The following is a 27896-nucleotide window of genomic DNA, read 5'->3' on the forward strand; positions in this document are numbered from 1 at the left end:
CTCTGAAGCTCTCCAGTGTGACATCTGGAAGTGCATCCCTGGCATTTGAATGGCCCTTCTTTACTCCACAACCCTGAGGAATCAGCTGGGTATCCCAGAGAGAAGCATTGCATGTCATCGGAGGAGCCAGGGAAATAGTTTTTGTCTGACCAAGGGAGTATAGGTGTATTTTGGGAAAAAATACCTAAACAATGTTGTAGGTCATACGAGCTTTTTTTTTTTTAAAAAAAATTTGAGGTAACCCACATGGGAGGGTAGAGTCATAGGCAGCATGAAGGAAGAAGAGGTTAAAGTGATGAGACCCAGCTTTTGTTTTATTCTCAACTCCTGCTACCAATCAGGTTAAAATAAGAATAAGGACAGCCTTCAGGGGAAAATAATGAGATTCCGATGGGGTGACAGATCCTGAAGTGTACACTCCTTCCTGGTTACAGTCAAGCAGACCTCTGGGCACTTGGCCACGGTGACAGTACATATGTCAGTCATGGTGACCTTGAAGGACAGTCTCAGCTGTGACCTGCCATCAGGCCTTTAGTACACAGGCTGCTGAGCCCTGGGCTCAGAACATTTTAGGGTTATTGGAAAGATTCCTGGGCTTTACCATTTTCCCAGGAAATTACAAACACTTTAGTACAGTTCTTCTTCCCATCACAGGACATGAAATGCAGCGGATGGATGCTGACCACCTGTTGTGACCACAGACTCAAACATGACCCTGTTAGGACTGTGGACCACGCAACAACGAGGGGTTTCTGTTGCTCTCATCAGCTAAGAGGAAATACCTGACTACCAATTTGTAAGGAGATGTCAGCGGGAACCAATTCTGCACAGTGGGAACACAGGAAATTTAGAAGACAGAATTCACTGAGTAAACCCCACTTTGCTCTCCAGTGATTAGATGAAGCAGAGGGAGGTGCTGTCATAGGACATTCTACTATGACACAGCTTCTGTTAGCAATCACATCTGGCTGACTTAAAAAATACACGAGTTTGTATGGCTATGGGAAAGTCAACTTAATTAAATAAATATATTTGCCTGTATAAACATTTGCTGGCTACTGGAATTCGGATGAGTCTGACTTTGAACATGATAGTATGGTAGATGATGACTCACCTATTTTTTAGGGAGAAAAAGTTATGTCATAACTCATGGCTTAAGATGAAAGGTCAGTTAACTTTCTCAGTAATTTGAAAAGATTAATGAAACAAGCTTAAAGGAAGGGGCAGCGGTATTTTTACCTCACGTAATTAATGTGCCTTAGCTGTGTTATTGATCAGCCTCTATGCTTACTGCCAGCCGTCTCTGTAGCAAGGGCTGAGAAGTGTTAGCGAGATGGAGAAGGCAGTTCTTTGAAGTGCTTACGGGCTGATCAGAAAGAAAAAAAAGTACATCAGAAGATCAGCACGGTGGGGTAGGAATGTTGATAAAGGCAATGGCCAGTGATGGCAGAAAGCAGCAGCAGGCGTGAGCCTAATTCTAGAGGCTGATGTCAGAGGTGAAGGAAGTCAACAGTGCTTTGAGCTGGAGGGACAGAAGATGCAGAGCTCTTGAGGTGAGAAGGTATGGGGTGTTAGGGAACTACATATTGCTCACAGCTCAGCCCGAGAGGGAAGGTCAGCTAAGAAGCACAGAGAGCAAGGCAAGGATTAGGCCTGCACAGCTAGCTGAGGCCTCTGGGCTGCATCCTACCTCTGGGTGCTGTCTAACAGCAGGAGTATTAGACACTGAAAAAAAGCCACTGTGTCCAAGCCATCATCTTAAAAAACACGGAGAAGTATGGAATAAAAGAACAACACACAACTTATACTACTGCAAAGAGGATTTGGAGGGACTCTGGCTAGCCCAAGCATGGTGAGCTGGCTCAGGAAGGCTTTGCCTTTCTTCCCCATTTCCTTCTGCTTTGCTAAAAACTGTTAGATTACTATCCACCAACGTCTATTCCCTCATTTGGCCAATTCCTCCTCCTGAGTCTAACTACCAAGGTCCAGCTAATCGGGTATTAAAGTCCAGCAATCAAAAGCCCTCCTTGGATTACCTAATTAACATGCCCAATTAAAATTAAATACCTATCCTAACACGTAGTTTCCCCTTTTACCTTTATAAACCACAATTTGCCTATGGGCCACGGCTGTCTCCTCTCTATCCAGAGGTAGTCCTTTTTCCCCTGAGACAAATATCCCTGTCCCCTCTCCCTTGTTCTTTTCCCTTCTCCCTGGTCCTCTATCTCCTGCCCCACCCCGGGGAAGCAAATCTTCTTTGTGCTGAAAACTTTGTCTTGGAAGTCCTGAGCTGATACAGGATTGACCCGGGAAACTAAAATGAGACGTCAATCATACATGGCCAGAGAAGCCATCATAGTAAAAAGCCCAGAAACATTCAGATAAATAATTAGTTTACAACTCAAAGAACAAACTAACAAACACCAATTCCTTCATTTGCTGACCATTCTACAGAGTGGAGATAGCTGAAGTAAAATTGCATCAAAGCCCTACATTCTCAGAAAAACAAAACTGGTTCTACCATAAAAATGGTCTCCCTAGTTATCTACACTTAAGCCTATCACCTTCTAAAGAAGGAAGATGTTTATACCTCCTGTGAGCCTCATGGCTTCTGAGAAACACTGTGTCATGGAGCAGAGACGTGGCATCAAGGGGCAAAAGCAGGCTGCTTTCCAGTATTTATAAAGGCTCCTTTTAAAATATTTCTCTTTCTCTGTTTGTGTGTATGTGTGTGTGTGTGTGATCGCACGCACACATGCACATAGGTTTGTGGGTGTGAGTACAGTATCTTCAGAGGCCAAAAAAAGGGTGTCAAGCTAGGAAAAAAAAAGTGGGGAATACCCTAGAACTCATTGGTACAGGAGAAAACTTCCTAAACAGAACACCACAGCACAGGCTCTAAGAGCAACAATCAATAAATGGGACCTCATGAAATTGAAAAGCTTCTGTAAAGCAAAGGTCACCGTCATCAAAACAAAGCGACTGCCTACAGATTGGGAAAGAATCATCACCAACCCTTTATCTGAAGAGGACTCATATCCAATATATATAAAGAACTAAACAAGCTGAAAAGCAATAAACCAAGTAATCCACTTAAAAAATGGGGAACAGAGCTAAAGAGAGAATTCTCTGTAGAGGAATATCGAATGGCACAGAAGCACTTAAAGAAATGCTCAACCTCATTAGCCATTAGGGAAATGCAAATCAAAACAACCCTGAGATTTCACCTTACACCCATCAGAATGGCCAAGATGAAAAACTCAAGGGACAACACATGCTGGAGAGGTTGTGGAGAAAGGGGAACCCTTCTCCACTGCTGGTGGGAATGTAAACTGGTACAACCATTCTGGAAATCAATCTGGCACTTTCTCAGACAACTAGGAATAGCGCTTCCTCAAGATCCAGCCATACCACTCCTAGGCATATACCCAAAAGAGGCTCAAGTACACAAAAAGGACATTTGCTCAACCATGTTTGTAGCAGCTTTATTTGTAATAGCCAGAAGCTGGAAACAGCCCAGATGCCCCTCAACTGAAGAATGGATGCAGAAACTGTGGTACATCTATACAATGGAGTATTACTCAGCAATGAAAAATAAAGAAATCATGAAATTTGCAGGCAAATGGTGGGACCTGGAAAGGATCATCCTGAGTGAGTTGTCCCAGAAGCAAAAAGACACGCATGGTATATACTCACTCATATAAACATACAACATAGAATAAACCCACTAAAATCTGTACATCTAAACAAACTAAGCAAAAGAGAGGACCCTAACTAAAATGTTCAATCCCCATCCTGAAAGGCAAAGAGGATGAACATCAGAAGAAAAAGAAAAATAGGAAACAACCTCGGAACCTGCTACAGAGGGCCTCTGAAAGCCAGAAGAAAACAGGAAACAACCTGGGAACCAGCCACAGAGGGCCTCTGAAAGCCTCTGCAGTATAGACTGTTAAAGCAGATGCTGAGCCTGATGGCCAACTGATGGGCAGAGTGAATGGAATTTTATGTAAGAAGTGGGAAATAGTAAGAGCTGGAGGGGACGGGAACTCCACAAGGAGAGCAACAGAACAAGAAAATTTGAACACAGGGAACTTCCCAGAGACTCATACTCCAACCAAGGACTATTCATGGAGATAACCTAGAACCCCTGCACAGATGTAGCCCATGGCAGCTCAGTGTCCAAGTGGGTTCCATAGTAATGGGAAGAGGGACTGCCTCTGACATAATCTGATTGGCCTGCTCATTGATCACCTCCCCCTGAGGGGGGAGCAGCCTTACCAGGCCACAGTAGAGGACAATGCAGCCACTTTTGATGAGAACTGATAGACTAAGATCAGAAAGGAGAGGAGAACCTCCCCTATCAGTAGACTTGGGGAGTGGCATGCATGCAGAAAGGGGAGGGAGGGTGGGATCGGGAGGGGAGGAGGGTAGGGCTTATGGGGGGATACAAAATGAATAAAGTGTAATTAATAAAAAATTAAAAAAATACATGGAATAATAATAATAATAATAATAATAATAATAATAATAATAAAAAGGGTGTCAGATCTACAGGCAGTTGTGGGCCACCTATCCTAACCAAACTCAGGTCCTCTGAAAGAGCAACATGTGTTCTTAACCACCAAGCACATGTCTGGTCCTGTGGCTGGGCTCACTGTGTGGCTGAGGAGGAGACCCATGAAGTTCATTGTGCAGAAAAGGTTTGGGTATATTACAATGAGCCCCCGAGTTCTCAGAGGTGTGTAAGTGCACCAGATACTGCAGCTATGAATGAGGTCTTGGCGAATGTATATTACTGATATAATCACAGCCATGTCAAGAACCAATGCCTCAGGTCCAGGAAAGTGGCAAATCCTGGCCCTGGTTAGGCCCAGAGGGATGTCAAAGCCTGCCTCACATCCAGTTGTTCATGTTGCCAATGTGTGCAGGAAATATTTGCCATACCTTTTCCACCAGAGAAGTCTGTCCTGAAAACTGCTCTCCTACAGAGACTGCTCCCTACAGAGACTTCCTACCAGGACTGTCCTCTACAGAGACTACCCTATAGAGACTGCTCCCTATAGAGACTACCCCCTACAGAGAGACTGCTCCATACACCTACCTCCAAGATGGTTAGAATTGGGGTGGGGGTGTCAGAGAAGGACAGAGATTCCCAAGTTCTGACTTTGACCCATGTCTTTTCTCAGGCTTTAGAAATCCAACCAGCTCTGACCTTCGGTCTGTTCAGTTCAGTCTAGCCCTGACAAGCCGCAACAATGACAACTTACATCCTCATTGTAGGGTCTTTCATAGCAGAGTAAACATTCAAGGAAAAAAAAACCTGGCTGAAAATTCTAGCACCCTTCCTTAGGGTTGTTCATGGTGAGTCTCTGAGTTAATTAACCATCAGACAAGTTGTTAAATCTAAAATCTTTTATGTAATAACATCAAGCTTTTCTGATTTCCTTGAATTCTGGAACTTATACCCGTAAATTTGACATTTAATTTTACTTTCACTACAGGATATCATTCATTTAGCAAGTATCTGTTGAAAGCCCACATTCTACTCCACACTGAGCAGCGGGCCATGGAAGCCACAAATGTGATGGAAAACATCGTTCGTCCTTGAACAGCTCACATTTGATCTGGGAAATAAAGTTATTCAAAAGTGAAAAGTGGAATAATAAAACAAAGAAGCGTATGATTAGCTGCCACAGGATGTGGGACCAGCGATCTTCAGCAGCTCACAGGGAGAAAAGGTCATGATTATTCACTGTAGATGAGGAGATGAAGCCATTTTCCAATTATGAAACGATTTGAGGATTTCAAGGGGGAGGTGTTACCTCCACCCAAATGGTACAACTACTAAAAGTCTTATATATGGTACAGAATATCTTAGCAGCATGGGATCACATATGCTGCCCACACCAGGCCACAGGAAGCAGCTCAGAATTCAGCATCTGCATCCTTCCTGGTTGCAGGTACACCTGCTGCTGCTGCATGCTTCCTTGATTGTCAACAAAGGCGATTTTAATTCCTTGCTGCCTAGTTACATTATCTCCAGACTATTTTAAGTGTAGTCTTCCTTGATGTAGAGTTCTGGTCCTGCTCCTAGCTTCTCTCTGATAGATAATCATGAAACTCCCTAACCTAATATGGGCAAGGCTGGAGTAGAGGCTGTCCAAATTTGATTTCCCATATGAAATATTATACCATTCCAGTCACAATTGCATTAAGGGGGCTCTGAAGAGGATGGGAACATGCAACGAGGTCAGCTCTGTTTGCAGTGCTCACATGCCTTTATTCCTAATTTCCTTTTGTTAAGCATGAGTTCCACTACTTTTCTGGCCTATTCCTTTTTGTACTTCTCCAGCCTTCTCTCCTCCTGCTCTCCTAGACTGTGGTAATGGCTGTTCTGCTCTGTGCTTCACTGAGGTTAACCTTTTCAGTTGTGACCTGAGTGGGGTACTGTGGCTGTTATCTGTTGGTGTCTGGCTTATTTCACTTAACATAATGCCTCCACTCTTAACCATGATGGCACAAATGACAAGCTTCCATGCTTCTTTGTTTTCTATCCCCACTCATCTTGTACAGGCTGACGGTGGGATGCACTGCTACAGTGAACCCGAAGTGTAGCCACTTCTCCAGCACACTGGCATCGTTTCTGATGGAAGCGTGGCCTGCAGTGGCAGTGCTGGATCATGTGTGATAGCTTCCCACTCCGTTTCCGCAGGGCTGAACTTGCATGCACACTAGCTCTTGCTGTGGTCTGTCATTTTGAGGACAGCCCCTTCATGGCAGTGCGGTGTTACCTCCCCAAAGCTTCTGCCTGATTTCCCTGGTGGTTTCTGATATTATGTGACTTAAAAAAAGATTAATTTAATGTATATGAATGTTTTGCCTGCATACATGTGTATGTACCATGTACATGTCTTATGTCCACAGATGCCGGAAGAGGGCATCTGAAACCCTGGAACTGGAGCTACAGTCAGTTCTGAGTCATGGTGTTGATGCTGGGAATTGAATTTGGGTCTTCCAGAAGAGTAAGCCAGTACCCTTAACCATGGGACCATTTTTCTAGCCTCTAAATATTTTTTTTTCATATACCAGTGGACCATTCTGGTCCATCCAGGCCCAATACCTGTTTTAAATCAGGTTATTTATATTTTTTACTGTGTATTCCTTATCTGTCCTGGATATCTACCTTGGATGTGTGATTTGCAAGTATTTTCTCTATGCTGGAGGTTGTGTCTTCTAACCATAATTATTTTTAATGCTTGTGTGATAGCTCTTCCAAACCAGGGTCAGGGTCAGGATCAGGGTCAATATTAGGATTAGAGTCAGGGTTAATAGTAGGGTTGAGGTTAGGGTTAAGGTAAGGATTAGGGTTAGTGTTAGTGTTGGGACTATAGTTCAGGTAGGGTTGGTGTTAGGGTCATGGTTGGGGTTAAGGTTAGTATTAGTATTATGGTCTGAGTCGGGATAAAGGTTGGGTTTCCCCAAATGGCCCTTTGTAAACACGTTGGCTTCTCCAGCTTTTACAGTTTCTTTCTGTGAATGGTAGAGCTGTGGCTGTGATTTTCCTGAGGAGCTAATCAGTCCAGGCTTCCTTTCTGTGTCTTATTGCATCTTACATTGGCTAATAAATGAACTTTCTCTTTAGGCTCTTCTCCTGTTGTCATGGCATGACAAAAGATTGAAATATGCACACTTTTTCACTTCTACAGTCTCAAATTTGCTTTCATTGTTTCCAATCCTCTCAGAGAGAGGTGTTCAGTAGCATGAGTGAGCTTCCTGAATTTTCAATAGTTGAGCCCTAACTCTCCCATTTCCTTAATCATTGTCCTGGCAGCTTGGACTCCTTCATCCATTCAGGCCAGTTGCCAAGAACTTGCCTTACTTACTTGAGTGCAAGTGGATATTAAAGTGATTTGGCCCCACAAATTATGACAGACACGTTACATTTGAAGGGGACCCTTAGTAGAGCTCATTAATCACTTGTTAACCCGCCTCCACCCTTATTTGAGGACACAGAAGGCAACTTTCATCCCTGTGATATTAATTTCTTGGCTACTTTCATGGATTCAGGGCCCATGATGAATGTTTTTACAATGAATACCAAATTAACCCAGCCTGATTAGTGTTTATAAGTTATTAATGTGATGTCACTTTGGTCTGGTTTTCTCTGCATACACAATGTTTCATTAAATACTGTCTTCTTGCTGGAAAGATCAATCTTGCTCCCCTCCCTGCATTTGTCAACTTCAGTACAGTGTTTCTTGCCCCTCGTTAGCATAGGCAGGCCCCAGCGAGTGACACTGTCCTTGGCAAAGCTGCATCCTGAGCAGGGGGCCTCCATCTTATTGTTCTTGTTATTGTCCAGTGAGGACATCAATCTGAAGAGACTCTTAGGAGCTGTGTGACATGGCTTTCTGAGATTGGGTTTATATGGCTCTTGAGGGTGACCATGGACTTCAGTGGGGCTTGGGAACATGGCTTGCAGGGGATGGGTGACATAGGTGATGTGGCTGGGTGATATGGGTAGTGTAGCTCTTTGGGTGCTGGGAGCATGGCTATTGGGTACTGGGAGACATAGCCATAGGAACAAGAGAATCATTATCAGGTGACCTTGCTACCCGACAATACCCTCCTAAAGGTACAGGTACCAACTTGTGGGGAGACAAAGACTCAGAGGAAGCCAAATCGACACCATGTTTCCTGACCCTCATCTTTGCAGGGTGTGGGGCTTGGGAGGGTTACCCATAATCCACGAGTGTGTCACTGAGCCCACTGGACACCCACAGAAACGTTTAGCTGCTAAACTTTGTTCTTCAAGGAAGCTGCCTACCTCTTTCAGACTCCAGACTTCCTGTTGAGGACACACACATTGCTTCCTTCCCTCTCTATATCTCCTTAATGTGAATGTTACAGCAACGAGGCAACCACGATTTGTTGGGTTCGTTCTTTACCCACAATGACTTTAAATAAAGAACTTAATACATACAGTGACTCTGTCCACTGTCATGAAAACACTCACACCGTGGGTGGAGATGTCAGTGGGGAAAGGTTGGGGCCTATTTCCAGGGGAGAAACATGAGAGCTGTGCAAGGTTTGACATTTTAAAGTCACATCTTTGTGATTGACATCTAATTGCCAGAACCAAGGTCTGAACCTGGCTTTTCCACTCTAAAGCTCTCCTTGCAAAACTGAACCAACAAGATAATTTGCTTTTCCCACTAAGGTTCAAATTTAGCTGTGCTAGCAGTGCAGCCAGAGAGGTGGAATTCCTGAGGGGTCTTCTGGGTTTCAAAAGCTGCTTTCTTCCTGGTTCCTGGTGTCTCCTTCCCAAGCTGGGAAGGCCTCTGCTCTTGACCTAGGTGTGTGTTGTGGCTCAAGGCAGATGCAGCAGCCATTGAACCCTTCTGCCCGATCATGAGCATACAAGGTGTCCCTTCTTCCTAGGCCCTGCTCTGCTCTATGGCTGCAAGAGAGAAGCTCCATCCTCAGGGCTGTAACCTTCCACACTATGACTCCATTTCCCAGGCCATCCTGGTGTTTTAGGGTGCCTCATCTCTGGTTGGGGTGGTACCATGCTGACGGGTTTCACAACTTTAATGGGATATTGTAATACTCTTTAAGGCAGAGACCTAAAGGCCATGCAGTGAATCAGGGTCGGTGTGAGACACGTTCAGCTCAGATTTCTGAATCCTTCACTGACTCACAGAAAATGAGTCAGCATAACTGTCTGGGGGGAGGACGGATGGCCCTACGCACTAATGAGGGACACAGTGAGTCTCTAAATTTCCTTCAGCTGTTGATTGTGCATAAGGGACAAACAGCCTTTGAATGGACTTGACCAAAGAGCCACTATCATTTTGTCTGATGACATTTGTCACTAAGGAAGAGGAGTCCCCAGCTTGGGTCTGTGCAGAGTGGAGAATGCAGGTGGGAAAAGGGAGGGAGGAAGAAGGACTGAGACATCAGACCACATGTGAGCAGGAGCCAGGCCAGCCATAATTACAGTGACCCAGTTGGGAGAGGAGGCCAGATCTCAGGGGTTAGTGGGGACTTGCTATGGAGCTGGACTGACCTGATGACCACTGAATCAAGTAGGCAATGTGGGAACCAGACTGCGCAGTTTGTTCCTAAGCTGTTCTCCGGGTAGCAATGGTTCATCAAGATGTAGGATGTTAAGGGTCTTGGTTAAAAATGAAAAGGTCACACTTACAGAGCAACTGCCTACCTCCTGAAACTCCTGGTGGTTTGAGTGAGAATGGTCCCCATAGGCTCATATGTTTGAATGCTTGGTCCAGAGTTAGCAGAACTATTTGGGAAGGATTAGGAGGTGTGGCCTTATTGGTGGAGGTATGCCACAGAGGATGGACTTTGGAGTTTCAAAAGCCCAAGCCACTCCCAATTAGCTCTCTTTCTCTCCGCCTTGTGCTTGTAGACCAGATGTAAGATCTTAGCTGCTTATTTCTCCAGCACCATGCCTGCTTGCCTGGTGCCCTGCTGCCTGCCACAATGGCCATGAAGCCAGAAGCAAGCCACCACTTAAACTTTTATAAGTTGTCTTGTTTGTAGTGTCTCTGCATAGCAGTAGAAAAGTAATTAAGACACATCACTATCATGGAAGCTTTCCTGTAGTGTTTACAGATAACAGTAGGTTGGAGGCCATTTCAAGAGATGAGAAAGCAAGCGACAGGAAACAGATTCAATGGCTGGGAGCTCATGAGCAGTCCTGAGAGAAGTGCTTTCTGTTAGAGGTAGAGGCCAGTGGGAAAAGACATTAACTTTCTCCAGGGTTCCCAGAACCCAACAGTGTCTCAGAATTTGGAACAGAAGCAAATGAGTTTGGGAAAAGTTGACAAAAAGTGTGCACACGGCAAGGACTGGCCTCCACTGGTGGCTCCCTGGACAGACACAGCAGTCATCAGTCAGTGATCATTCCCCAGAGTTCTAGGCAAAGAGAGAACTGATCTGGGTGATGATTCTCGACTCCCTATGCTCATGGCCTTTCCAGGAAAACTACTCTAAGGTCTAAATAGCCATGTAATCCATGGAGTCCTTCATCTTCAGGTCTAGCTTAAACCCCTGATTTCTTACCCATATTTTCCTGTTTTAGAACAGTTACCTGATGCTGCCAACACAGTCTCTCCTGGCTAGGGAGTTTATATAGATGGAAGTAAGACTTTTGACCTCCTTCCTTGAACATCCCCCACAGCCATGTGCTGTGTTTACCTGTTCCTTGGGGTGTGCAATCTTGGAGGCCTGCTCCCACCACCCACAGGCTTCCTGACCAAATCCACCGTTTGCTCTTCATTTTTCACATCCTGAGCTATTGAAGATTTCCCAGAAGGCTTATTAAATGCTCTTTTGAAAGCTGCTCATTTATCACTGTCGAGGTGGCAAGCCAATCTGAGAGGAGCCGTCTCTTGGTCTCTGATTTTGAGAGCTCTAGCGGAATCCAGTCCTGAATCTTCAATGCTGTCTAACACTGTGCACTGTCTGCAAAAACTTCCCATCATTCTTGAGTCTACAGAAAGAAAGTACCCTGCCCCCTCCTCATCAACTTCATACATATTTTCCAAGCTTGTACATTGACCTGCTCAAGACCAAAGGCAACCTGGACTCCAGCTGTGCATTCTAAGAGGGAGGAAGCCACTGTCCTTCCTCTGCCTGTCTGTTTTTATTAAATGGCTTTAACAAAAAAAAAAAAAAAATAGGGGAGCAAAAGCAATTTCTAAGCCAGTTGATCTGATCAGTGTAGGGAGCACATACAAAACCTCATATAAGGGAGGTGGGGCCTCCAGAGCTTTAGAGATTGATCTCCAGAGAAATCCTAGACTCCTCAGTCAGGCAGGGTTCATCTGAAGAGAAGAAAGAAGGAAGACAGAACCCTTCCACACTTGCTGTAACTCTGCCTGGGCCCCATAGGGTCCCTTTGAGGCCTGTTTAATCTGGCCAAATCTATTTTTCCATATCGTCAGCTTTGGCAACACTTTTGGAAGGACATGGCTCCCTGCTGTGAAAAACTGTAACACTAATGCAGCAACCAGGAGCTGGTGTTCCACTGAGGGGTCCCCTGGAGAAAACGTCTCCCTTGCCTCCCTTCACTCATTTCCTCTAGTCCCTTCCTTTCCTTTTCCTCTCCTTTTCTCTCCTCTCCTCCTTTCTCTTCCCCTCCCCTCCTCTCTCCCCTCCCTAAAAAGGGTATGATATTGTAGCGCAAGGTGAGCTGGAGCCACTGTGTAGCTCACAGTGGCTCCTATAATCCTTCTGCTGCGGACTTCTGATTTCCTGAATGCTAGAATTATAAGTGTGAGCTACCCTGCCTGGTCTTTCCTTGTGCTGTGTGATGGGAGCACAAGACCCTGGCCATCCATAGAAGCATTCTCATTCTGGACCACAGGATCTAAAAGTTCATATAGCTGTCTAAGTAAGAGCTGCTAATCAGAGGCACATAAAGGATAGGCTGAGGATGGCCAGAAAGATTCTGGCCATATTCCTATGAGTGGCACGGCTCTGCACCATAGGCAGGGCTCAGTACCCTGCCTATGGAGTGTAGGGCTGCAGGGTTCTGAAAGCTCCTTGGTTGGGCAGACTGCAGCTGTGTTCTCTGCTCCCCAAGGAGATTCACTCATTGCAGCATGACTCACTATCATTAGAGCAGATTTACTGCAGGGAGCAATATTTACTTTTCAAAATAAAACGGCGAGGAGGGATTTCTTTCCTGTCACTTAATAGATTAATGTTCGAAAGGCTCCTGATTGCAGCTTTCCTTTGCAGACACACAGCTCAGGGACTGACTGTGCTCAGGGTGCTAGCCCTGGGTAAGGATTCTCTCAACTGAGGACACCCAGTGGGTCAGATAATCCTCCTGGGTCTGCAAGTTTTATAACATGACCATGTTCATTTCTGCATTGTTCAAAGCTGTGTTTGTGTTAAACAGTGAGAGAGAAGTGGTTGGCTGAAACCTCAAGGTCTGCCTCATGGCCCCAAGATTCTACTCTTATTGGAGTTTGCTGATTTCTAACATGTAGGACTATCCCCACTATGGATATTCTGCTTCTTAGAGTCAGCACATGGAGTGCCCAGCCAGTCTTTGAGTTAACGTAAGTTTAAAGGCAAGGGATTCAATGACCTGTTGGTTCACAGTACTAAACCCAAATGTTTACAATGAACAGATATCTGCACACCGAGTTCCTGGAAACAGAAAGGAAGTATTGTTTCCCTCTGAGTGCTGAATGCACAGTCCCAGATCCCAGCTAGTTACTGCCTTCTGTTTACTTTATGCTTAATAGTTAGGACCACACATATATACTAATGAGTGAATTAGGCAATTCACTTTTGCGTTCATTTTTTTCCAATACCGGTGAATACTTGTTGAGCACCAGGCGCTCTTTATGCTTTTAGGCTCAGATGGCGAGGAGAGAGACCTACCTGCACATGGCAGGTAGGCATTGCATGTGACAAAAATTCCACACATTGAGATGTGGGGCCTCACAGGGGCTTCCTGACAGAGTGTCTGCACTGGAGATGTCATGTCAGGGAAGCTGCCACAGTAGGCCCAACTGTTCTGTTTGCTGTTAGTCTTTAGGTCATGTTTGTTGTCCTCTTTCTTCACTCCTGTGCAATGGCTTTGGACAGGGAAGGGGCTGACTCTACAAACTCATCTTCTTCCAGATGTTGCTGGATAGGGTTCTATACACGGGCCCTGTCTCCTCCACTGTCCCATGGGCTTTGCTGTGTAGATGGCAGGTGCATATCCAGAGCTTATTGTTAACCATGGCTCAACAAGGAGCAGGTGACATGTCAGGTGACACAGAGTCCTAAGCAAGAAACCAGGTACTGATGGTCTTTTCCCAGTAACAGAAAGACGATCTCTTGTGAAAATTTGACATCTCATTTTCCTCCCTCACCACTGTGGCTGGGCCTGGGTGCCAGGCTGGGTACACTGGGCTATTGACCAGCCTACAGGGAGTGCACATCTACAGAATGTTTTAAAAGCTTTTTTAAAGATTTTATTTTGTGTGTGTGTGCCTCATATGTAGGTGCCGGTGGAGGCTAGAAGAGGGTGTCAGGTGCTCTAGAGCTTGAGTTACACGTAGGTGTGAGCAGCCTGACATGGGTCTTCTGGAAGAGGAGCAACAAATGCTCTTAACTGCTGAGCCATCTCTCCAGCCACACTGACAGACACTGTATGTAGGCTCCAGGACAAAGCTGCAGGTTCTTCCTGTGACTGAGGGACAGGTGACACTTCCCAGGGCTCTCTTCAATAGTTCTTCCAATCGACACATCAATTTTGGACAGTTAGGCTCATTGAAATCTCCCGGAGGAATTGCTAAGATTCTCTGTGGCCTGATACTTTTCCTCTTTGAATTAATTCAAGACAGCAGAAGAAGTGCAATTCAAGAGGTGCAAAACAGAACTGGAAAACAGAACTGCACAGCGGGGAAATATGACAGCTCTTTATATTTGTAACACAGATTGCCAATCCAACACCACCCCAGAAGATTTTAAATGCAATCACATTTTAGGAAGAAGCAGCTAAAAATAGCTTATTTAATCTTTTTACAGATGAAAGAGAAAGTAGTGATTGAGACAGCCACCAGTTCACTGGACCAAATGTCAGAGGGGCTCTGTGTAGAGAGATCCTGCCTCTTGAAATGAAGCAAAACAAGAGTCATAGCCATTACCTGGTCACCTGGGTGTGACCTCTTATGCTTGTGCCATGACATACACATTCTTATCTTGGTTGTCCACCTCATCCTCCACAGAGGCTCACAGCCACCAGAGGCCATGGTCAGCTAGCACGATGAGTTGTGGGCTAGGAGCCTTACACCAAGGCTGCTCACCACGAGCCTTTTTTATTACACTGTCTGTGAGAGTTAGCAATGATTGGCAACTTGCCAGAACCCAGAACCACCAGGAAACCACACCCTTGGCATGTCTGTTGGGAGTTTTTAGAGTAGGTTAACTGAGATGAAAAGACCCAACTTCCATGAGGGTTGGTTCCATCCCATGGGCTGGGGCCCTCCTTACTGAGGATGCAACATGACCAGTTGCCTCCTGTTGCTGCAGCCATGCCTTCCCTATCGCCATGGACTGGGCTTTCCTACTGTGAGCTAAAGTAAGGTCTTCCTCCGTTAAATTGCACTTAGCAGGTATTTTGCAACAACAATCAGGAAAGTAGCCTACATGCCATCCTTGCTACTCTCAGGGCTGTGAACGTCTTAGTTTAGCCCATTTGGGTCCATGAAGACCACTGGTATCAAAGAATCAAGGCAAGGCCAGCTCTGAAGGCTTCTCTGTGCTGACACAGCTGTCTGAGCACAGCTTCATAACCGGTCTGCTTTCTCCATAAACCTCCAGGAGTGAGCATGAGTTTGCAAAACGGTACATACCAATGTGCAGCACACAGATGATTCCCTGCAATCCTCTGAGGAGTTTCATCTATGCACGTGGTCACAGGGGCCTCCACACAACCAGGCATACCGGATACAGGAGCTAAGAATGTGCTACAGCTCGTATGAACTACAGCTTGTATGAACAGGTCCCAGAGCTGCACGTTCTGAGAGCTTGCTTCCCAGGTGGTGGCCCCACTGATGGATGATTGGCCCACAAGGACGCTGGTGTCATTCATAGAGTCATCAACAAATTCAGAGCCAGATGGGTCAAATAGTAGGTGGAGGCTGGACCCTAGTTCACTATAGCATGCCATCGAAGGGTCTATCTCACCAGTACCCCGCCCTCCCCCACCCACCCCTGCTTTACAGCTGCCATAAGGTGAACAGCTTTGCTCTATCACACACTTTCCAACATGGTGTTCTGCTTCCTCAGGAGCCCAGAACTGAAGGATCAGACAACCGCGGACTGAAACTTCTGAAACCCTGAGCCGAGAGGAACCCATCCCTGGTTGTTCTCCAAGGCGCTTTGTCATAATGAAGGAACCCTGTTGGTGACAGTGATATTGCATGTGTGTATGCATGGGGGTACTTGCCTGTGCACACGCATGTGGCGGCCAGAGCTTGTGGTTAGCTGTCTTCCTCTGTCACTCTCTAAGTTAGTTTATTTTTTTGAGGTAGGGTTTCTTGCTGAACCCAGAGTGTTCCACTTTGGCTAGACTGGCTGGCCTAGGAGTCCCTGTGGTCTGCCTGTCTCCATGCCCAGGGCTGGGACGGTAGGTGCCCTCCCCAGCCCATCATGGTCCATTTTTTTTTTTAAAATAAGAATTCTCTATCCGGAAAGAAATAATGATTTTATATAATCAGGTACTTTGGTGCATTTATATAAAACTTAATTACGCATACACACATACCCCACAAATACACTGCACGCGCACACAGACACACACCACAAACACACAACAGATGTGTATAAACAGTTCAGGAAACATAAATGGTAAAAACCAAAATACGGCTGCTAAGGCCGGCTCGCTTACCAGCTGCTGGCCTTTCGGGCCCCACCCGGCGTACTGAAGCTTTGCATTGCTGACTTCTGGTGGGTCCAGACTCTGAGGGTCCCTAAGGAGACAGACAGACAAACAGAAACAAAGCACAATGTTGGGAATCAAGAAGATGCCATGCTTCCACTTATCCTCTGACAGTCTTCCTGTCTTCCTGTCTCTTAGTTATTGAACAATACGTCTCACTCAGCTTCCACCGGATTTCTGCAGATGTACAGTAATTTATATAAAGCTGAAACACATCCACTGCGACTTAATCCACATGGTAAATATTCATCAGGAGAAAACATGCAGCGAACTGTATAGATCAATTTTTAAAATGTCCAGGGCAGTTAAAATTAAACAAAATCCACAGCCAAGCAGCAATAAATCCCACATCCAACGTCTTTATTGTTGGCTCTCCTTGCAAATAATTCTCTTCTAAGTATGAAGTCAGGTCATGGTGACCTTAAAGCCAGTGGCCTTGGGATGAATTGTATTCCCTCACAGGTACAGAGAAGGAGAAAAGGGGAGGACAGAGGGAGGAGAATCGAAAGGTGATTTTTCCCATTTAACATCTCTTACATTTTTTCATTCGTTTTAATTTTTATTTCGGGAATTTTCCAATTGTGTGCACACGGGAGCCAGCCTGTATACACACACGTGTGTGTGCTGCGCGTGCGTGTATACATGTTCAGGTGTGTGTGCATGCGAGGGCCAAAGGTTGATGAGATCTACCGTTCTTAATCATTCTCCATCTTGATTTTGGAGTCAGGGTCCCTCACAGAGCCTGAAGATTGCCAATCCGGTTAGCATGGGTGGCCAGTCACCTCTAGGCATCCTCCGCCTCTGCCATCCCCGTGCTGGGATCACGGAGCGTGTACTTAGCTTTTACGTGTGTTCTTCATGCTTCCACAGCAACATTTTACTGACTGAGCTACCTCCCAAGTCCCGTAGTCTTAATTCTTAATTTGCAGATATGGAAAATGCCCTGACAACAAAATGCTGTCTGTGTATTCAAATGTCCTAATAAATAAAAGCCATGGTAAAACACCATGAAAACATGTGTGACACTGTTATAACTTGGATATTTCAGTATTGTTTGCAGCTGCTGCTGTCTTCCACAGGTAGAAAAACCAGTCTTCACATTTTTTGAGGGCACCACCCCTTCTGCAGAATGATGTCTGCATCCTTGGGGAGCAAGAGAGTCAGGGGAGCACTCTGCCCTGATAACACAGTTCCTACACTGAAGATAGAACCATGAAAGTGTTTGCTCACGAATAAAGAGAAGATAGGCAAATCGTCACCCATCTTTGAGAAAAGAGGACTCAGAGTTTTAGGAGTTTCACAAAGAGAGGAAGAAAAGAGAAAAAAGTATGAACCAGGCCTTGACTGATCAGGGTCTCAAACACAGAAAATTCTAGAGTAATTTGAATAACATTGTCAGAATCAAGACAGACAAACAAAACCAGTCAGAAACAGACAAGGAGAAGATGGAGAGGTGAAATTCCCTGGCACTCAAGGGAGTGTGAAGACAGGTGACAAGAGGCCGGATATGGGGATGACAATCCTCAGGGAAGCAGAGAAACTAGGAGACTAGGTCTGGACTTGGCAGATCTCAGATGGGGTTCTTATATATGTGTGTGTGTGTGTGTGTGTGGTTCTGATATATATATATATATATATATTCCATATATCTATCTCTATATATCTATCTCCGAGTGTGTGTGTGTGTGTGTGTGTGTGTGTGTGTGTGTGTGTGTGTGTGTAAACAAGCATGGCTTCACTTTGCATGTGGAGGTCAGAGGATAACTTGCAGGAGTCAGTTCTCTCACCATTTAGGCCTTTGGGATTTGGCCTAGTGGCAAGCCTCTTCACCCGGCTGAGCCACTGTTGGCCCAGAACCAGGGATTTGTGTGTGAAGATGACTTCCTCTACTCCCGCAGACAAGCCAATAGTGACCGAAACACAAAGGGCTCTTGAAGATCATGGTGTCTGGGGATGAAATGACATGTTCGCTTCCATACCTGGGTCTCTGGAGACAGGTTAAAGACCAGTGTGTGTGTGTGTGTGTGTGTGTGTGTGTGTATGTATGTGTGCGTATGCATGCCTGTGTACGTGCTCATGTGCATGCATGTGCTTGTGTATATGTGTGAGTGTGTGAATGAGTACCCACAGAAGCCAGAGGAGGGTGTTGGATCCCTTGGAGTTGAGTTACTCACAGTTGTGAGCTTCCCTAAGGCGGTGCTGGGAACCATACGCTGGTCCTCTGAAGAGGAGCCTGCACCCCTCACTGCTCCAACTGTAAGCCACCTGTCTAGCCCAGAAAGCCGGCTTTGCTGGTGCTCCAAAAGGCTATGGGAGGTGATGAGGGTGCTAGCAGGCTTCATCTGTCGTGTACTGACAAATCCAAAAGGTCATTTAAGCATCCTGAAGCACATATTTATTATTTGTTAGTTTAATCCTTCCCTCCTCTCCAAAGTACTACAGCACACAGCAAAGCATAATGAGGCTGTGAAAAAGAACAAAGTTTTCTATACACTACTACAGAATGATTGGTAATGGGTGACGTGATCTCAGAAGAGCATTGCAGGCTTCTAGCTGTGTTATCTTAAAGGGATTTAAGAAAATATACAGGCGTGAAGTCATTTATGGAAAAGAAGCAGAGGAATCTGAAGCCAGTCAGACTGGTCAGCTAGCTATGGGGTCGGGTAGAATGGCGGAAGGTCTGGGGTGAGGGAGGGGGACATTTCTCAGAGCTCATGTTTTTGTATCAAAGCAACCGAGACATAGGTGTCTACTCGGGAAGTAAGATCACGGCCTCCTTCATCTAAGAATGTTGTGAAAGTCCAAAGAAATGTATTTTTACATTAACTCTATTAATATATCAAATATATTAACTCAACAGTACTCTAAAGATATGGGTCTCTCCTTATTCCTAGCTAGTGAATTCCTTCATGTCTCAAACTTCCTAAGTCAGCCCAGGGACTCCAAGATCCTCAAAGTGACCTGCCCACTGGGATTGCAGCAATTCATCTAGGAGGTCCTCAAAGGGAGGGAGCCAGGAAGTAGTGGGATTCCATCACTTAAGAGCTTGGGCCAAAAGATTAACTCACCCCGAGTGCTTTTCCCTCACATGTGAAAAGGGAATATTAGTTTTTGCCTAGCGGATAACATCCACTAGTGTACACAGGGGGCAGCACAGGGCTCAGGCAGCCATGGCCCACAGATGCCAGCTTAATCCTTGATAAACTGACAGGTAATTGATTTGGCCACACATTATAATGTGCCTGTGTGTCCTTAGTTGGACCAGTGGGTTGAGTATTGATAAAGTGCATTGTAGTGACTGTCTACGTGAAAGTTGCCTAAAAGGGACAATAATTCATCAGACATAAAGGCAGGTTTGTTCTCTGGAACTCCGAAGTGAAAGCAAATCGCTGAAACCCCAAGGGGGCAGGTGAGCTTAGGGTCTCCACCCCATTGCCCACGCTTGCTAAGGTGAAGCGAATCTCTGCTTTTACACTGGGATCCTACAGTGTCAGATTCTTTTGCTTTCTAATCGAAAGAGGGCTTTGGGGCAGCACTCACAGTGTCCCTCCACTGTGTGTCACTGCTCAGTGAATCTTCTCAGTTTCTCATCTGTCTAGCTCCTCACGTGATGGTAGACCTTATACAATCCTGCCCAGCCTTGCAAACACAAAGTTTCTATTGAATCTTTCCCATGAATCCACATGTGGACAATGAAGAACCACAGCAGAGCTGCACAGAGCCGTAGCGCACGCGTTTGTGTGTGTGTGTGTGTGTGTGTGTGTGTGTGTGTGTGTGTGTAACTTAGCTGGTCACTCACCATTGTCATCAACTTCTGGTGAGTCCTGGCTTCCCAATTGCATCCCACTACTTCTTCTCTGTTCCTGCCCCAGTCCACCCTGTCTTCTCTGTGTGGGGTGAGAAGATGGCCCCGTGATCACCTCAGGAAGACACTGCCACTCCTCAGTGTGTGCTGAGGGCTGAGATCCTCTGCTGAGCAGGTGGGCAGAGGTTCCCACTGCCTAGCCCTGCTTCTGGCCTCTGTCTCTTTGCAGCAGAGACATGTGCTCTGTGGTCTGGAGAGGCTCTTCCACATCCACTGACCAAGTCCTTTCCCTCTAACGGTGATGTCCCCAAACCCTCTGCCTTCCCAGCATCAGCATACCGAAGAGCCCACTGGCCCTGCTCTTCAGGACAGTACACCTTCTCAAGACACACTGGTCCCGAAGTGTCAGGACAGCACCCTTGTCTGAACAATGCATTGGGTTCCAGCCTGGAGCCAAGACAATCTTTCTTTGCACTTTGCTTCTGGGAAAACTTTACTATAACTATGCTTTAAATCATTCCAGGCGCTCAGAAGAACTGACAATAATGTACCCACATTATTAATATCTTGCCTAGGTTTTACATTTGTCTTCATCAATTTGTGCTACCTCTCACTGAATCCCATGGTTGACTCTGGGGCTCACTGGCTACCTTGTATGTCCTATGGATTTAGACAAATGTAATCTGCCACACACCACTGTGTCAGCATCACAGGGACTTTCACTGCTTGTTCCTCACACTCTCTCTACCCCGCTATGGCAACTACTTTCTCCTCAGCCTCTGATTCTGTCTGTCCTAGAAGGTTCCATATCAGCAGTATCTTCAGACTGGCCCCTTTAAAGACGATTAGCTCAGGCTCTCAAGTTTGGCCTGCTTCCAGGACTTCAATAACTCTCACACTGGCCTTCTCTCTGTCTTCTTTGTGTTCTTAACTCTCCAGGCTCCCAGCAGGAATTAGACAAGACTGTGACTGGAAACGCCTCATCTGGCTAGCACCCTTCCACATCTAAGCCTTGCTGACCTTCTTACCACCCAGCTTTTTAATTTTTTCCCACTCATGGTTTGCTGGGGCTGGGATGATGGCTCAGTGGGGAAAGTGCTTACTGCATGAGTAAGCATGAGGACCTGAGTCCAGATCCCCAACATCCATGTATAAGTTGGGTATGGAGGCACATGCGTGTGACCCCGTCATTTGGATGAAGACACAGAGGACCTCTGGGGCTTGTTGGCCAGCTAGTGAGCTCTAGGTTCAATGAGAGACCCTGCTTCAAAAACTCAGGGGGGTTAGGTACCCCTCTCACACAGAACACAGCAGCAGTAACCTCGGATGTCAAGATGTCAGTGACCTCTGATACCCAAGATGTCAAGTGTGCATGCAACCTGAGGCCTGTGGGCCACATGCAGGCAAGGATAGCTATGGATGCAGCCCAAACACAGAACTCATAAACTTACTTAAAATATGACGGGTATTTATTTATATTGAGTTTCGTGACTAGATTATGGACTTTGCAGATGACAACATCTACAGCGTCTCAGTTTTAAAAACTTGGACATGCCTGACAGTCTGTCCAGTGATCTTTACCATATACTGGGTTATTCTGCAATTCTCAGTGTGTGTCTGAGAGGGGAGGAACACAAGTAACCCGCTGATTAACTTGGGGGCTGTCCCGTGCCCTCCTCCATCCCTTCTGCTTTATCTTTCTTTACTCATTTATTCTAGAGAATGTGCATCAGGCTCTGCGATGAATCATCTCTGGGTAGAGATAGATTGGTGAAAAAATGATTAAGGAAGAATAAAATGATCTGGACTTCACATAGCTCAAAATAATCACAAGATCCATTCTGCTTTTGCTTATTTGAGCAATAAACAAAACAGGGCATAAATCATACTGGATTCTGAAGAGTGAATTAGCGCCCAGCCAAGTTTGCTCATTTATCTTCCTAAGCTATTTTGAGTGACTGAAAAACTTCCCCAATAGCAATGGCATTTAGGAGGAAGAAAAGCTAAAATTTGCTTTTTTTCCTGGCTCTAAACGTTCATGACTAAAATCATAAAAAACCCAAACCAGCATCTTCAGTGTTGAATCTGGTAAGTTTTCTTGAGTCTTCTCATATGCTTAGCATATGGTACACGCTCAGACCTAGTAAGTGCTATCGATAGTAGGGGCACACTGATTGTAAATGCATAGTGGGTCAGCAAGGGGCAGATTAGTTACTGAGGGGTCAAGAATAATATCATGATAGTTGAAATCCACTCAAGTGCCTCGATATTGCTGTCGTCCTTTTCATGAAACAAATTATTCTCTTAAGTTCTTGGGTCAGGAGTCTCAGGTCTTCAGTGTTTCCAAGGGTACTAGCAGCTGAGCCCTGTTCGTGTTGCATTAATGCCCTCGCCCTTTGCAGACTCAGGACTCTGAAGTGTGATGGTGCCGCTGGGCTGAACTGCAGAGCCCATATGCAAAGTCACCTAGAAATGCAAAGTTATAAGGAAAGAATGTCCTCAGGTCGCTCCACCCTCAACCTATGGAAGCTAAAGGAAGCAATAAGATAGATCAGGGAGGGTCTGGGGGATTGGCCAAACTGTGAAACCTTTGGCAGAGTTAAAATGTTCTAAAGCAGAGTGAGGTATTGGTTGCAAAGCTATTCAAACACCTCACAAACCATCAAGCTATGTAATTTAGATCTGCAAATTAAGGGTATGAGAAGCTCAAAAGAGCTTGGCAAGGAAAGCAAGGAGGTAAAGAGAGAAAGAGAAGGGGAAGAAAGGTCAGGAGAAAGGAAGCCATGCCCTAGGCCCTTCCTTTTCCAGACATCTTCAGATGACCTTAAGCTGAACTTCAGTGCTGACAAAGCCTTTCCTGAGCTGAGCTGATTGGTGTCCACCTGCTGGAAAGCCTGAACAATCCCACAGGAGATGTCATAGTGGCCACCCTTATCTTCTAGTCCCTGTCCTGTCCTCTGGGATCAGCTAAAGCCTGCCCCAGCCCAGGCTCTCTCCTCAAGCTCCATCAACATAGAGCCATCACTGGGTAAATTTAACAGGCTACCTGCAGCTTTCTTTCCAGGTGGCCTCTGGCCCCCAGGAAAGACGCAGGTAAGACCCCAGCCCTCTGTATTATCCTTTTCCTGTATAGCGGATCCCTCTCATCTCATTTCTCCTGGTCCTGTCATCTCTGAGGAGCCATATGGTCAGTGTGTCCACGAAGAGCTCATCCTGTCAGGACTGGTAATGTGGCGATGTGCCACCTGAGGATGAAGCAGTGTTGGTCGCCTGAGGCCCAGTCACAACAGGCTGTGCAGCCCTGGGCTGATGGCGTCACCTTTCTGAGCCCATTATTTACTGATTGAAGTGGGTTGGACCTCACTGGCCATTGCTCTTGGGAGCCAGCCGACAGATGTGACTGCTCTGCTGCTCACGGGGGCAGACAGGTTGGGCACACAGAATTCTGGGGTTTCTTGTCCCTCCCACACAGTGTGGCCCGGCTCAGTTAGCATGCGGTTGCCATGTCAGGACCTGTCCTTTTGGACAGTAAGGGACAGTAGGTGGCTCAGGCACCTGGACAGCTCCTCCGTGAGCCTGAGCCTCCTTCAGATGGAATGACAGAGATGGCTCATCTCACATCTATATAATTAAACACAGGTCTCCACTCCCTGAAGGTTTCTGTGTGGAGCCTTCTGCATAATCCCGCTGGAACCGATGCTTACACAGCCTTCCCTGAGATGGATGCAGGAGAAAGGCAGAGAGAACTCCCAGTGTAGCTCAGAAGACCAGACCAGACCATGTGGAAGACAGCAGCACTCTTGATGGAACTGCTAGCCAATGAGTTTGAAGTCTGTGGCAGAGAAACTTCCTTGTCTGCTGGAAGATTCCACTAAAATGTTTAGGACAGTTCAGAGAGTACAGATTTCCCTTCTATCTGCCTGTACTTTCAACTTCTAAAGGCAGAGCTGAGAGCCTTGAGATTGATCTCAAGGGCTTGGATCACGGGCTTGGAATCAAACAAGGGCCCGAGACAGTCCTGTTAGGGAGAGTTCATGTGAGAGTGCCTAAGCAAAGGCTTCCAGAATGTGGAAAGGTCCAGGGGCTGCCAAGGTCATGGTATTGCCACAGGCTGCAACCAGAGAGAGCCGCAGAAGCCACCTTGCCAGGGTTTCTCTGTGTCCCGCCTCCGCCACAGCACCATCTTCTTTATGCTACCTATCTGAAATTGTTGAGGCAGAGCCAGGCTGAGAATGATTAATGCCACTGGGACAATTTGGAGGAAAGCCTCCACGCTCTCAGACAGGAGCTGAGCTGCAGCAGGGCCAATTTGGGTGATGCCTGACACAATGAAGCCCAAGGCGAGTGTCCTTTCCTGACTCACGCAGCCCCGGATTCTGATGGGACTGCAGTCATTAGCAGCCGATGTGGCTCAGGGATGAGCTTAGCCAGTAGAGGAGGGTGCTTGGGAAGGAATGGTAAGGAAGAGAGCAGAACCATGGGAGCAGAGAGTCAATTTTGAGTTACAGTTGTGAGATTTCAGAATGTAGCACTGCAGGCTGATGGAATCCAACACAATAAGACATTCAGTTCACTCTCTAACCACTGGCTTCTCCAGCCATATTGGGAAGTACTGGTTCAGTATTATTACCTGGGTACAGCACTAGTATTCAGTGCATTACTAGTACTAATATTTAATGCACTATTTATACCTAGTGTGGAACTAGTACCTACTACCTAGTGTAGTACTGGTACTTAGTGCAGTACTAGAGTACTTAGTATAGCACTGGAACTGGGTATAATATGAGTACACAGCACAATTACCTAGAAAGTTGTAAGACTTCATGCCAACAATGCCCTGAGAGCTTCTCCCAGCACTTCTAAAGGTCTGTAGGAATTTGCCTTAGGAAGGTAGCACGGTGAATAAAAATTAGGATTCCAGAGAGATATAAAACCTTGACCCTTTCATTAGTTATCAGAAACTTGGCTGTCTAAGTTTCTGTTTAACGGAAAAGATTAATTCCAAAGAGTTCAGGTCATACCACCCTCTGAGTGGAGTTGGAGCTTCCTCACTCTGTGGCAGTGGAAAGAACAGAAGCTGTTGGCTGGGGTGAAATGCTTAGCTGGACGCTCAAAGGCCTTGCTTCTGTGCAGCCCTTTGCGATCTCTGTGCTCTGGCAATTGCTCCTGAAATACCACAAGCCCTCACTGTTGACTGAGTCAAGGGTCTCAGGGAGCCAGGAAGCTATCTTGCCATCATGCCACCTCCCCAGTTCTGTGTCCCTGTGTCTCTGCCTCTGTCTTGAAACTCTTGGAACTGGGTGGTTGAATCATGATGCGTCTCCATGGGCCTTGTCAGTGAAGACAGCTACAGACATACCTATTGGCCAGATAAGCAGCTTGGGCCGAACTCTCTACATCTATTCTGCCTCTGGGGAGCTGCAGCTTGCCTGTCTTTCTCATGGTGCTTTCTCATGGTTCCCAGGATGGAATATGCATGTGTTTAGTGAGACTGAAAAGCATCCTGGTGATCTCCCAAGCAAAGCTGCTTCCCATCTGGGAACTCCCATCAACCCTTCCATGTGGAGAAGCTCTGAACTCCATACATTATGCTCCAACCAGCACACGACCAAGCAGGTCAAACCTCGGACCTGGTCATTCCTTTGAATTTTCTTGAGGGGACTGAAAAAGGTGGTTCTTGCAAAAGAAAATTTTCTTAACAATCTGGCCAAGAAATGAAGTATTTGGCTAGCGCACAGAGTGTAAGATCTCTTCATGATGCTCAAAGTCCATTTAGCCCACCTGGCAAGCTTTCTGCACTTTGTAGTCTCATTTCTATGTGGCCTTGCTACTTAGAAGTTGTTCCACAGAGGCCATTTGAGGGAAGAGGGGGCTACAGCCAGAAGCTCTCAAGGTTAGACAGTGTCACCCTGAGTCCCACAGTGCCCACTGTGAAGGAAGATGCAGGCTTGCATTGGTGTGTTGGGAGTCTGGCTCTGTATTTAAAGAGCTAGAGGCTCTAAGCTATGAAAAGAGCCATTCCCAAGACACCATACCTGTGCAATGACCTGGTGGTGGGTGGGAGGTTAAAAAGCTATACATTGGGGGAGAGGGAAACAGGGTGGGACTGGAAGGTGAGGCAGGATGGGGCTAAGACCAGGATGTAAAATGAATGAATGAATGAATAAATAAATAAATAAAATTTAAAAATTTACGCATTGAAAAAAAGTGTGTGTGTGTGTGTGTGTGTCTGTGTGTGTGCTATAAATGGCACAGTTGCTTTGAATAACACTTTGGGATTTTTTTTTAAATCAAATTAACCACATACTAATTATTTGTTCCAGATGGTCTACTTCCAGGTATTTACCCAAGAGAAAGGAAGACATATGTCCACATGCAAACACTCACAGCAGATTCATGCATAACAGCCCCACAATGGGAAACAACTTGGATGTCAATCAGAGGTTGTATGAATGCAAAGTGGGTAGAGACACACAGGTAGCTGATACAATATGGGAATAAGGTATCTCCTCCAGGAAAGGAGCAAACCACACACAGCAAAACCCATGTGCACAAATTCTAGAGAGGCAGAGGGAGCCAGGTGTGATGGCTCATGCCTGTAATCCTAGCTCCTAGGAGGCTGAGGCAGGAAGATTACTGTGAATGTGAGGCCAGCCCAAAGTATAAGACAATTTCTAGGACAGTCTGGGATACGGATTAAAAACTCTGTTCCAATAAGCATCACTCTTAAAGCAAAAGGAAAGGACAGATGACATGGTGGCTACCCGGAAAAGCCAGAAGGGTGAAAGGCGTATGTGTCCATTTGGGGTGATGCAAATGTTTTGCACCCCAGCTGCGGGTGATACCTCTGGATGGTGAATTCAGAGAGTATGAACTCTGTCGTAAGTAAATTGTACTGCAGTCAGCATGTTATTGGATGCACAGAGTCTGTGTGATGTGTTCTCTCACTAGCCCTCCCAACCCATCTTCTATATAGACTTGCCCTTCCACTGTGCTTTGGTGCCTCCATCTTGGTCAAGGCTGGGCAAGGCTGCCCTTCATGTTTACTCTAAGCCAATGCTAAAATATGGATACTATTGGATACACACACACACACACACACACACACACACACACGGGGTTGGGGAGAGAGAGAATATATCCCTACTCTTCTGCTAGGAATAGTTCAATCACTGAGAAGAAAGGAAGGTGACTAAAGCAATATGACACACACCAGTTCAAGAGGCCAGTGGCTTGCACCTGCCCAGTGCCATGTGCTCCGTCTTTGTTAGGCATGAAGTTGCATTGTTGTGACCATAACATGCATTTTCTAGGTGTGGCATCCTTTCCCATCAGCCTGGTGCAGAGGAGTACTGATCTGCAGACAGATATGTGTCCTTGTGGACATACACACACACACACACACACACACAGCTCTTTCCCACTAGACTTACATATACGTGCCTCTAATTTTGCACAACTTAAAACCTACCATGTGATTTCCCTACACAAGAAAGCAATCAACAGCCTGGGGGTGGGGAGGATAAAGACAGTGTTAGATATACTGACTTTCTTTTTGAAAGGGTGTTTAGTTTGAGCTTACATTTCCAGGTTACAGTCTGTGACAGAAGGAAGTCA

At 45.9% G+C, this 27896-nt stretch overlaps 1 protein-coding gene across 3 annotated transcripts in view; it reads right to left on the reverse strand.

The window, feature by feature from the left end:
- The window catches only part of Dpp6 (dipeptidyl peptidase like 6), a 749167-nt gene that overhangs the window by 146685 nt on the left and 574586 nt on the right, over positions 1-27896 (reverse strand). For all 3 annotated transcript variants that reach the window (XM_055612951.1, XM_055612949.1, XM_055612950.1), the window contains exon 7: positions 16424-16505. In XM_055612951.1, the coding sequence (XP_055468926.1) occupies positions 16424-16505 (82 nt within the window). The remainder of the gene's footprint in view (positions 1-16423; positions 16506-27896) is intronic.

Source organism: Psammomys obesus, unplaced genomic scaffold (assembly GCF_907164565.1).
Source record: "Psammomys obesus unplaced genomic scaffold, mPsaObe1.curated_primary_1811, whole genome shotgun sequence".
Taxonomy (NCBI): Eukaryota; Metazoa; Chordata; class Mammalia; order Rodentia; family Muridae; genus Psammomys; species Psammomys obesus.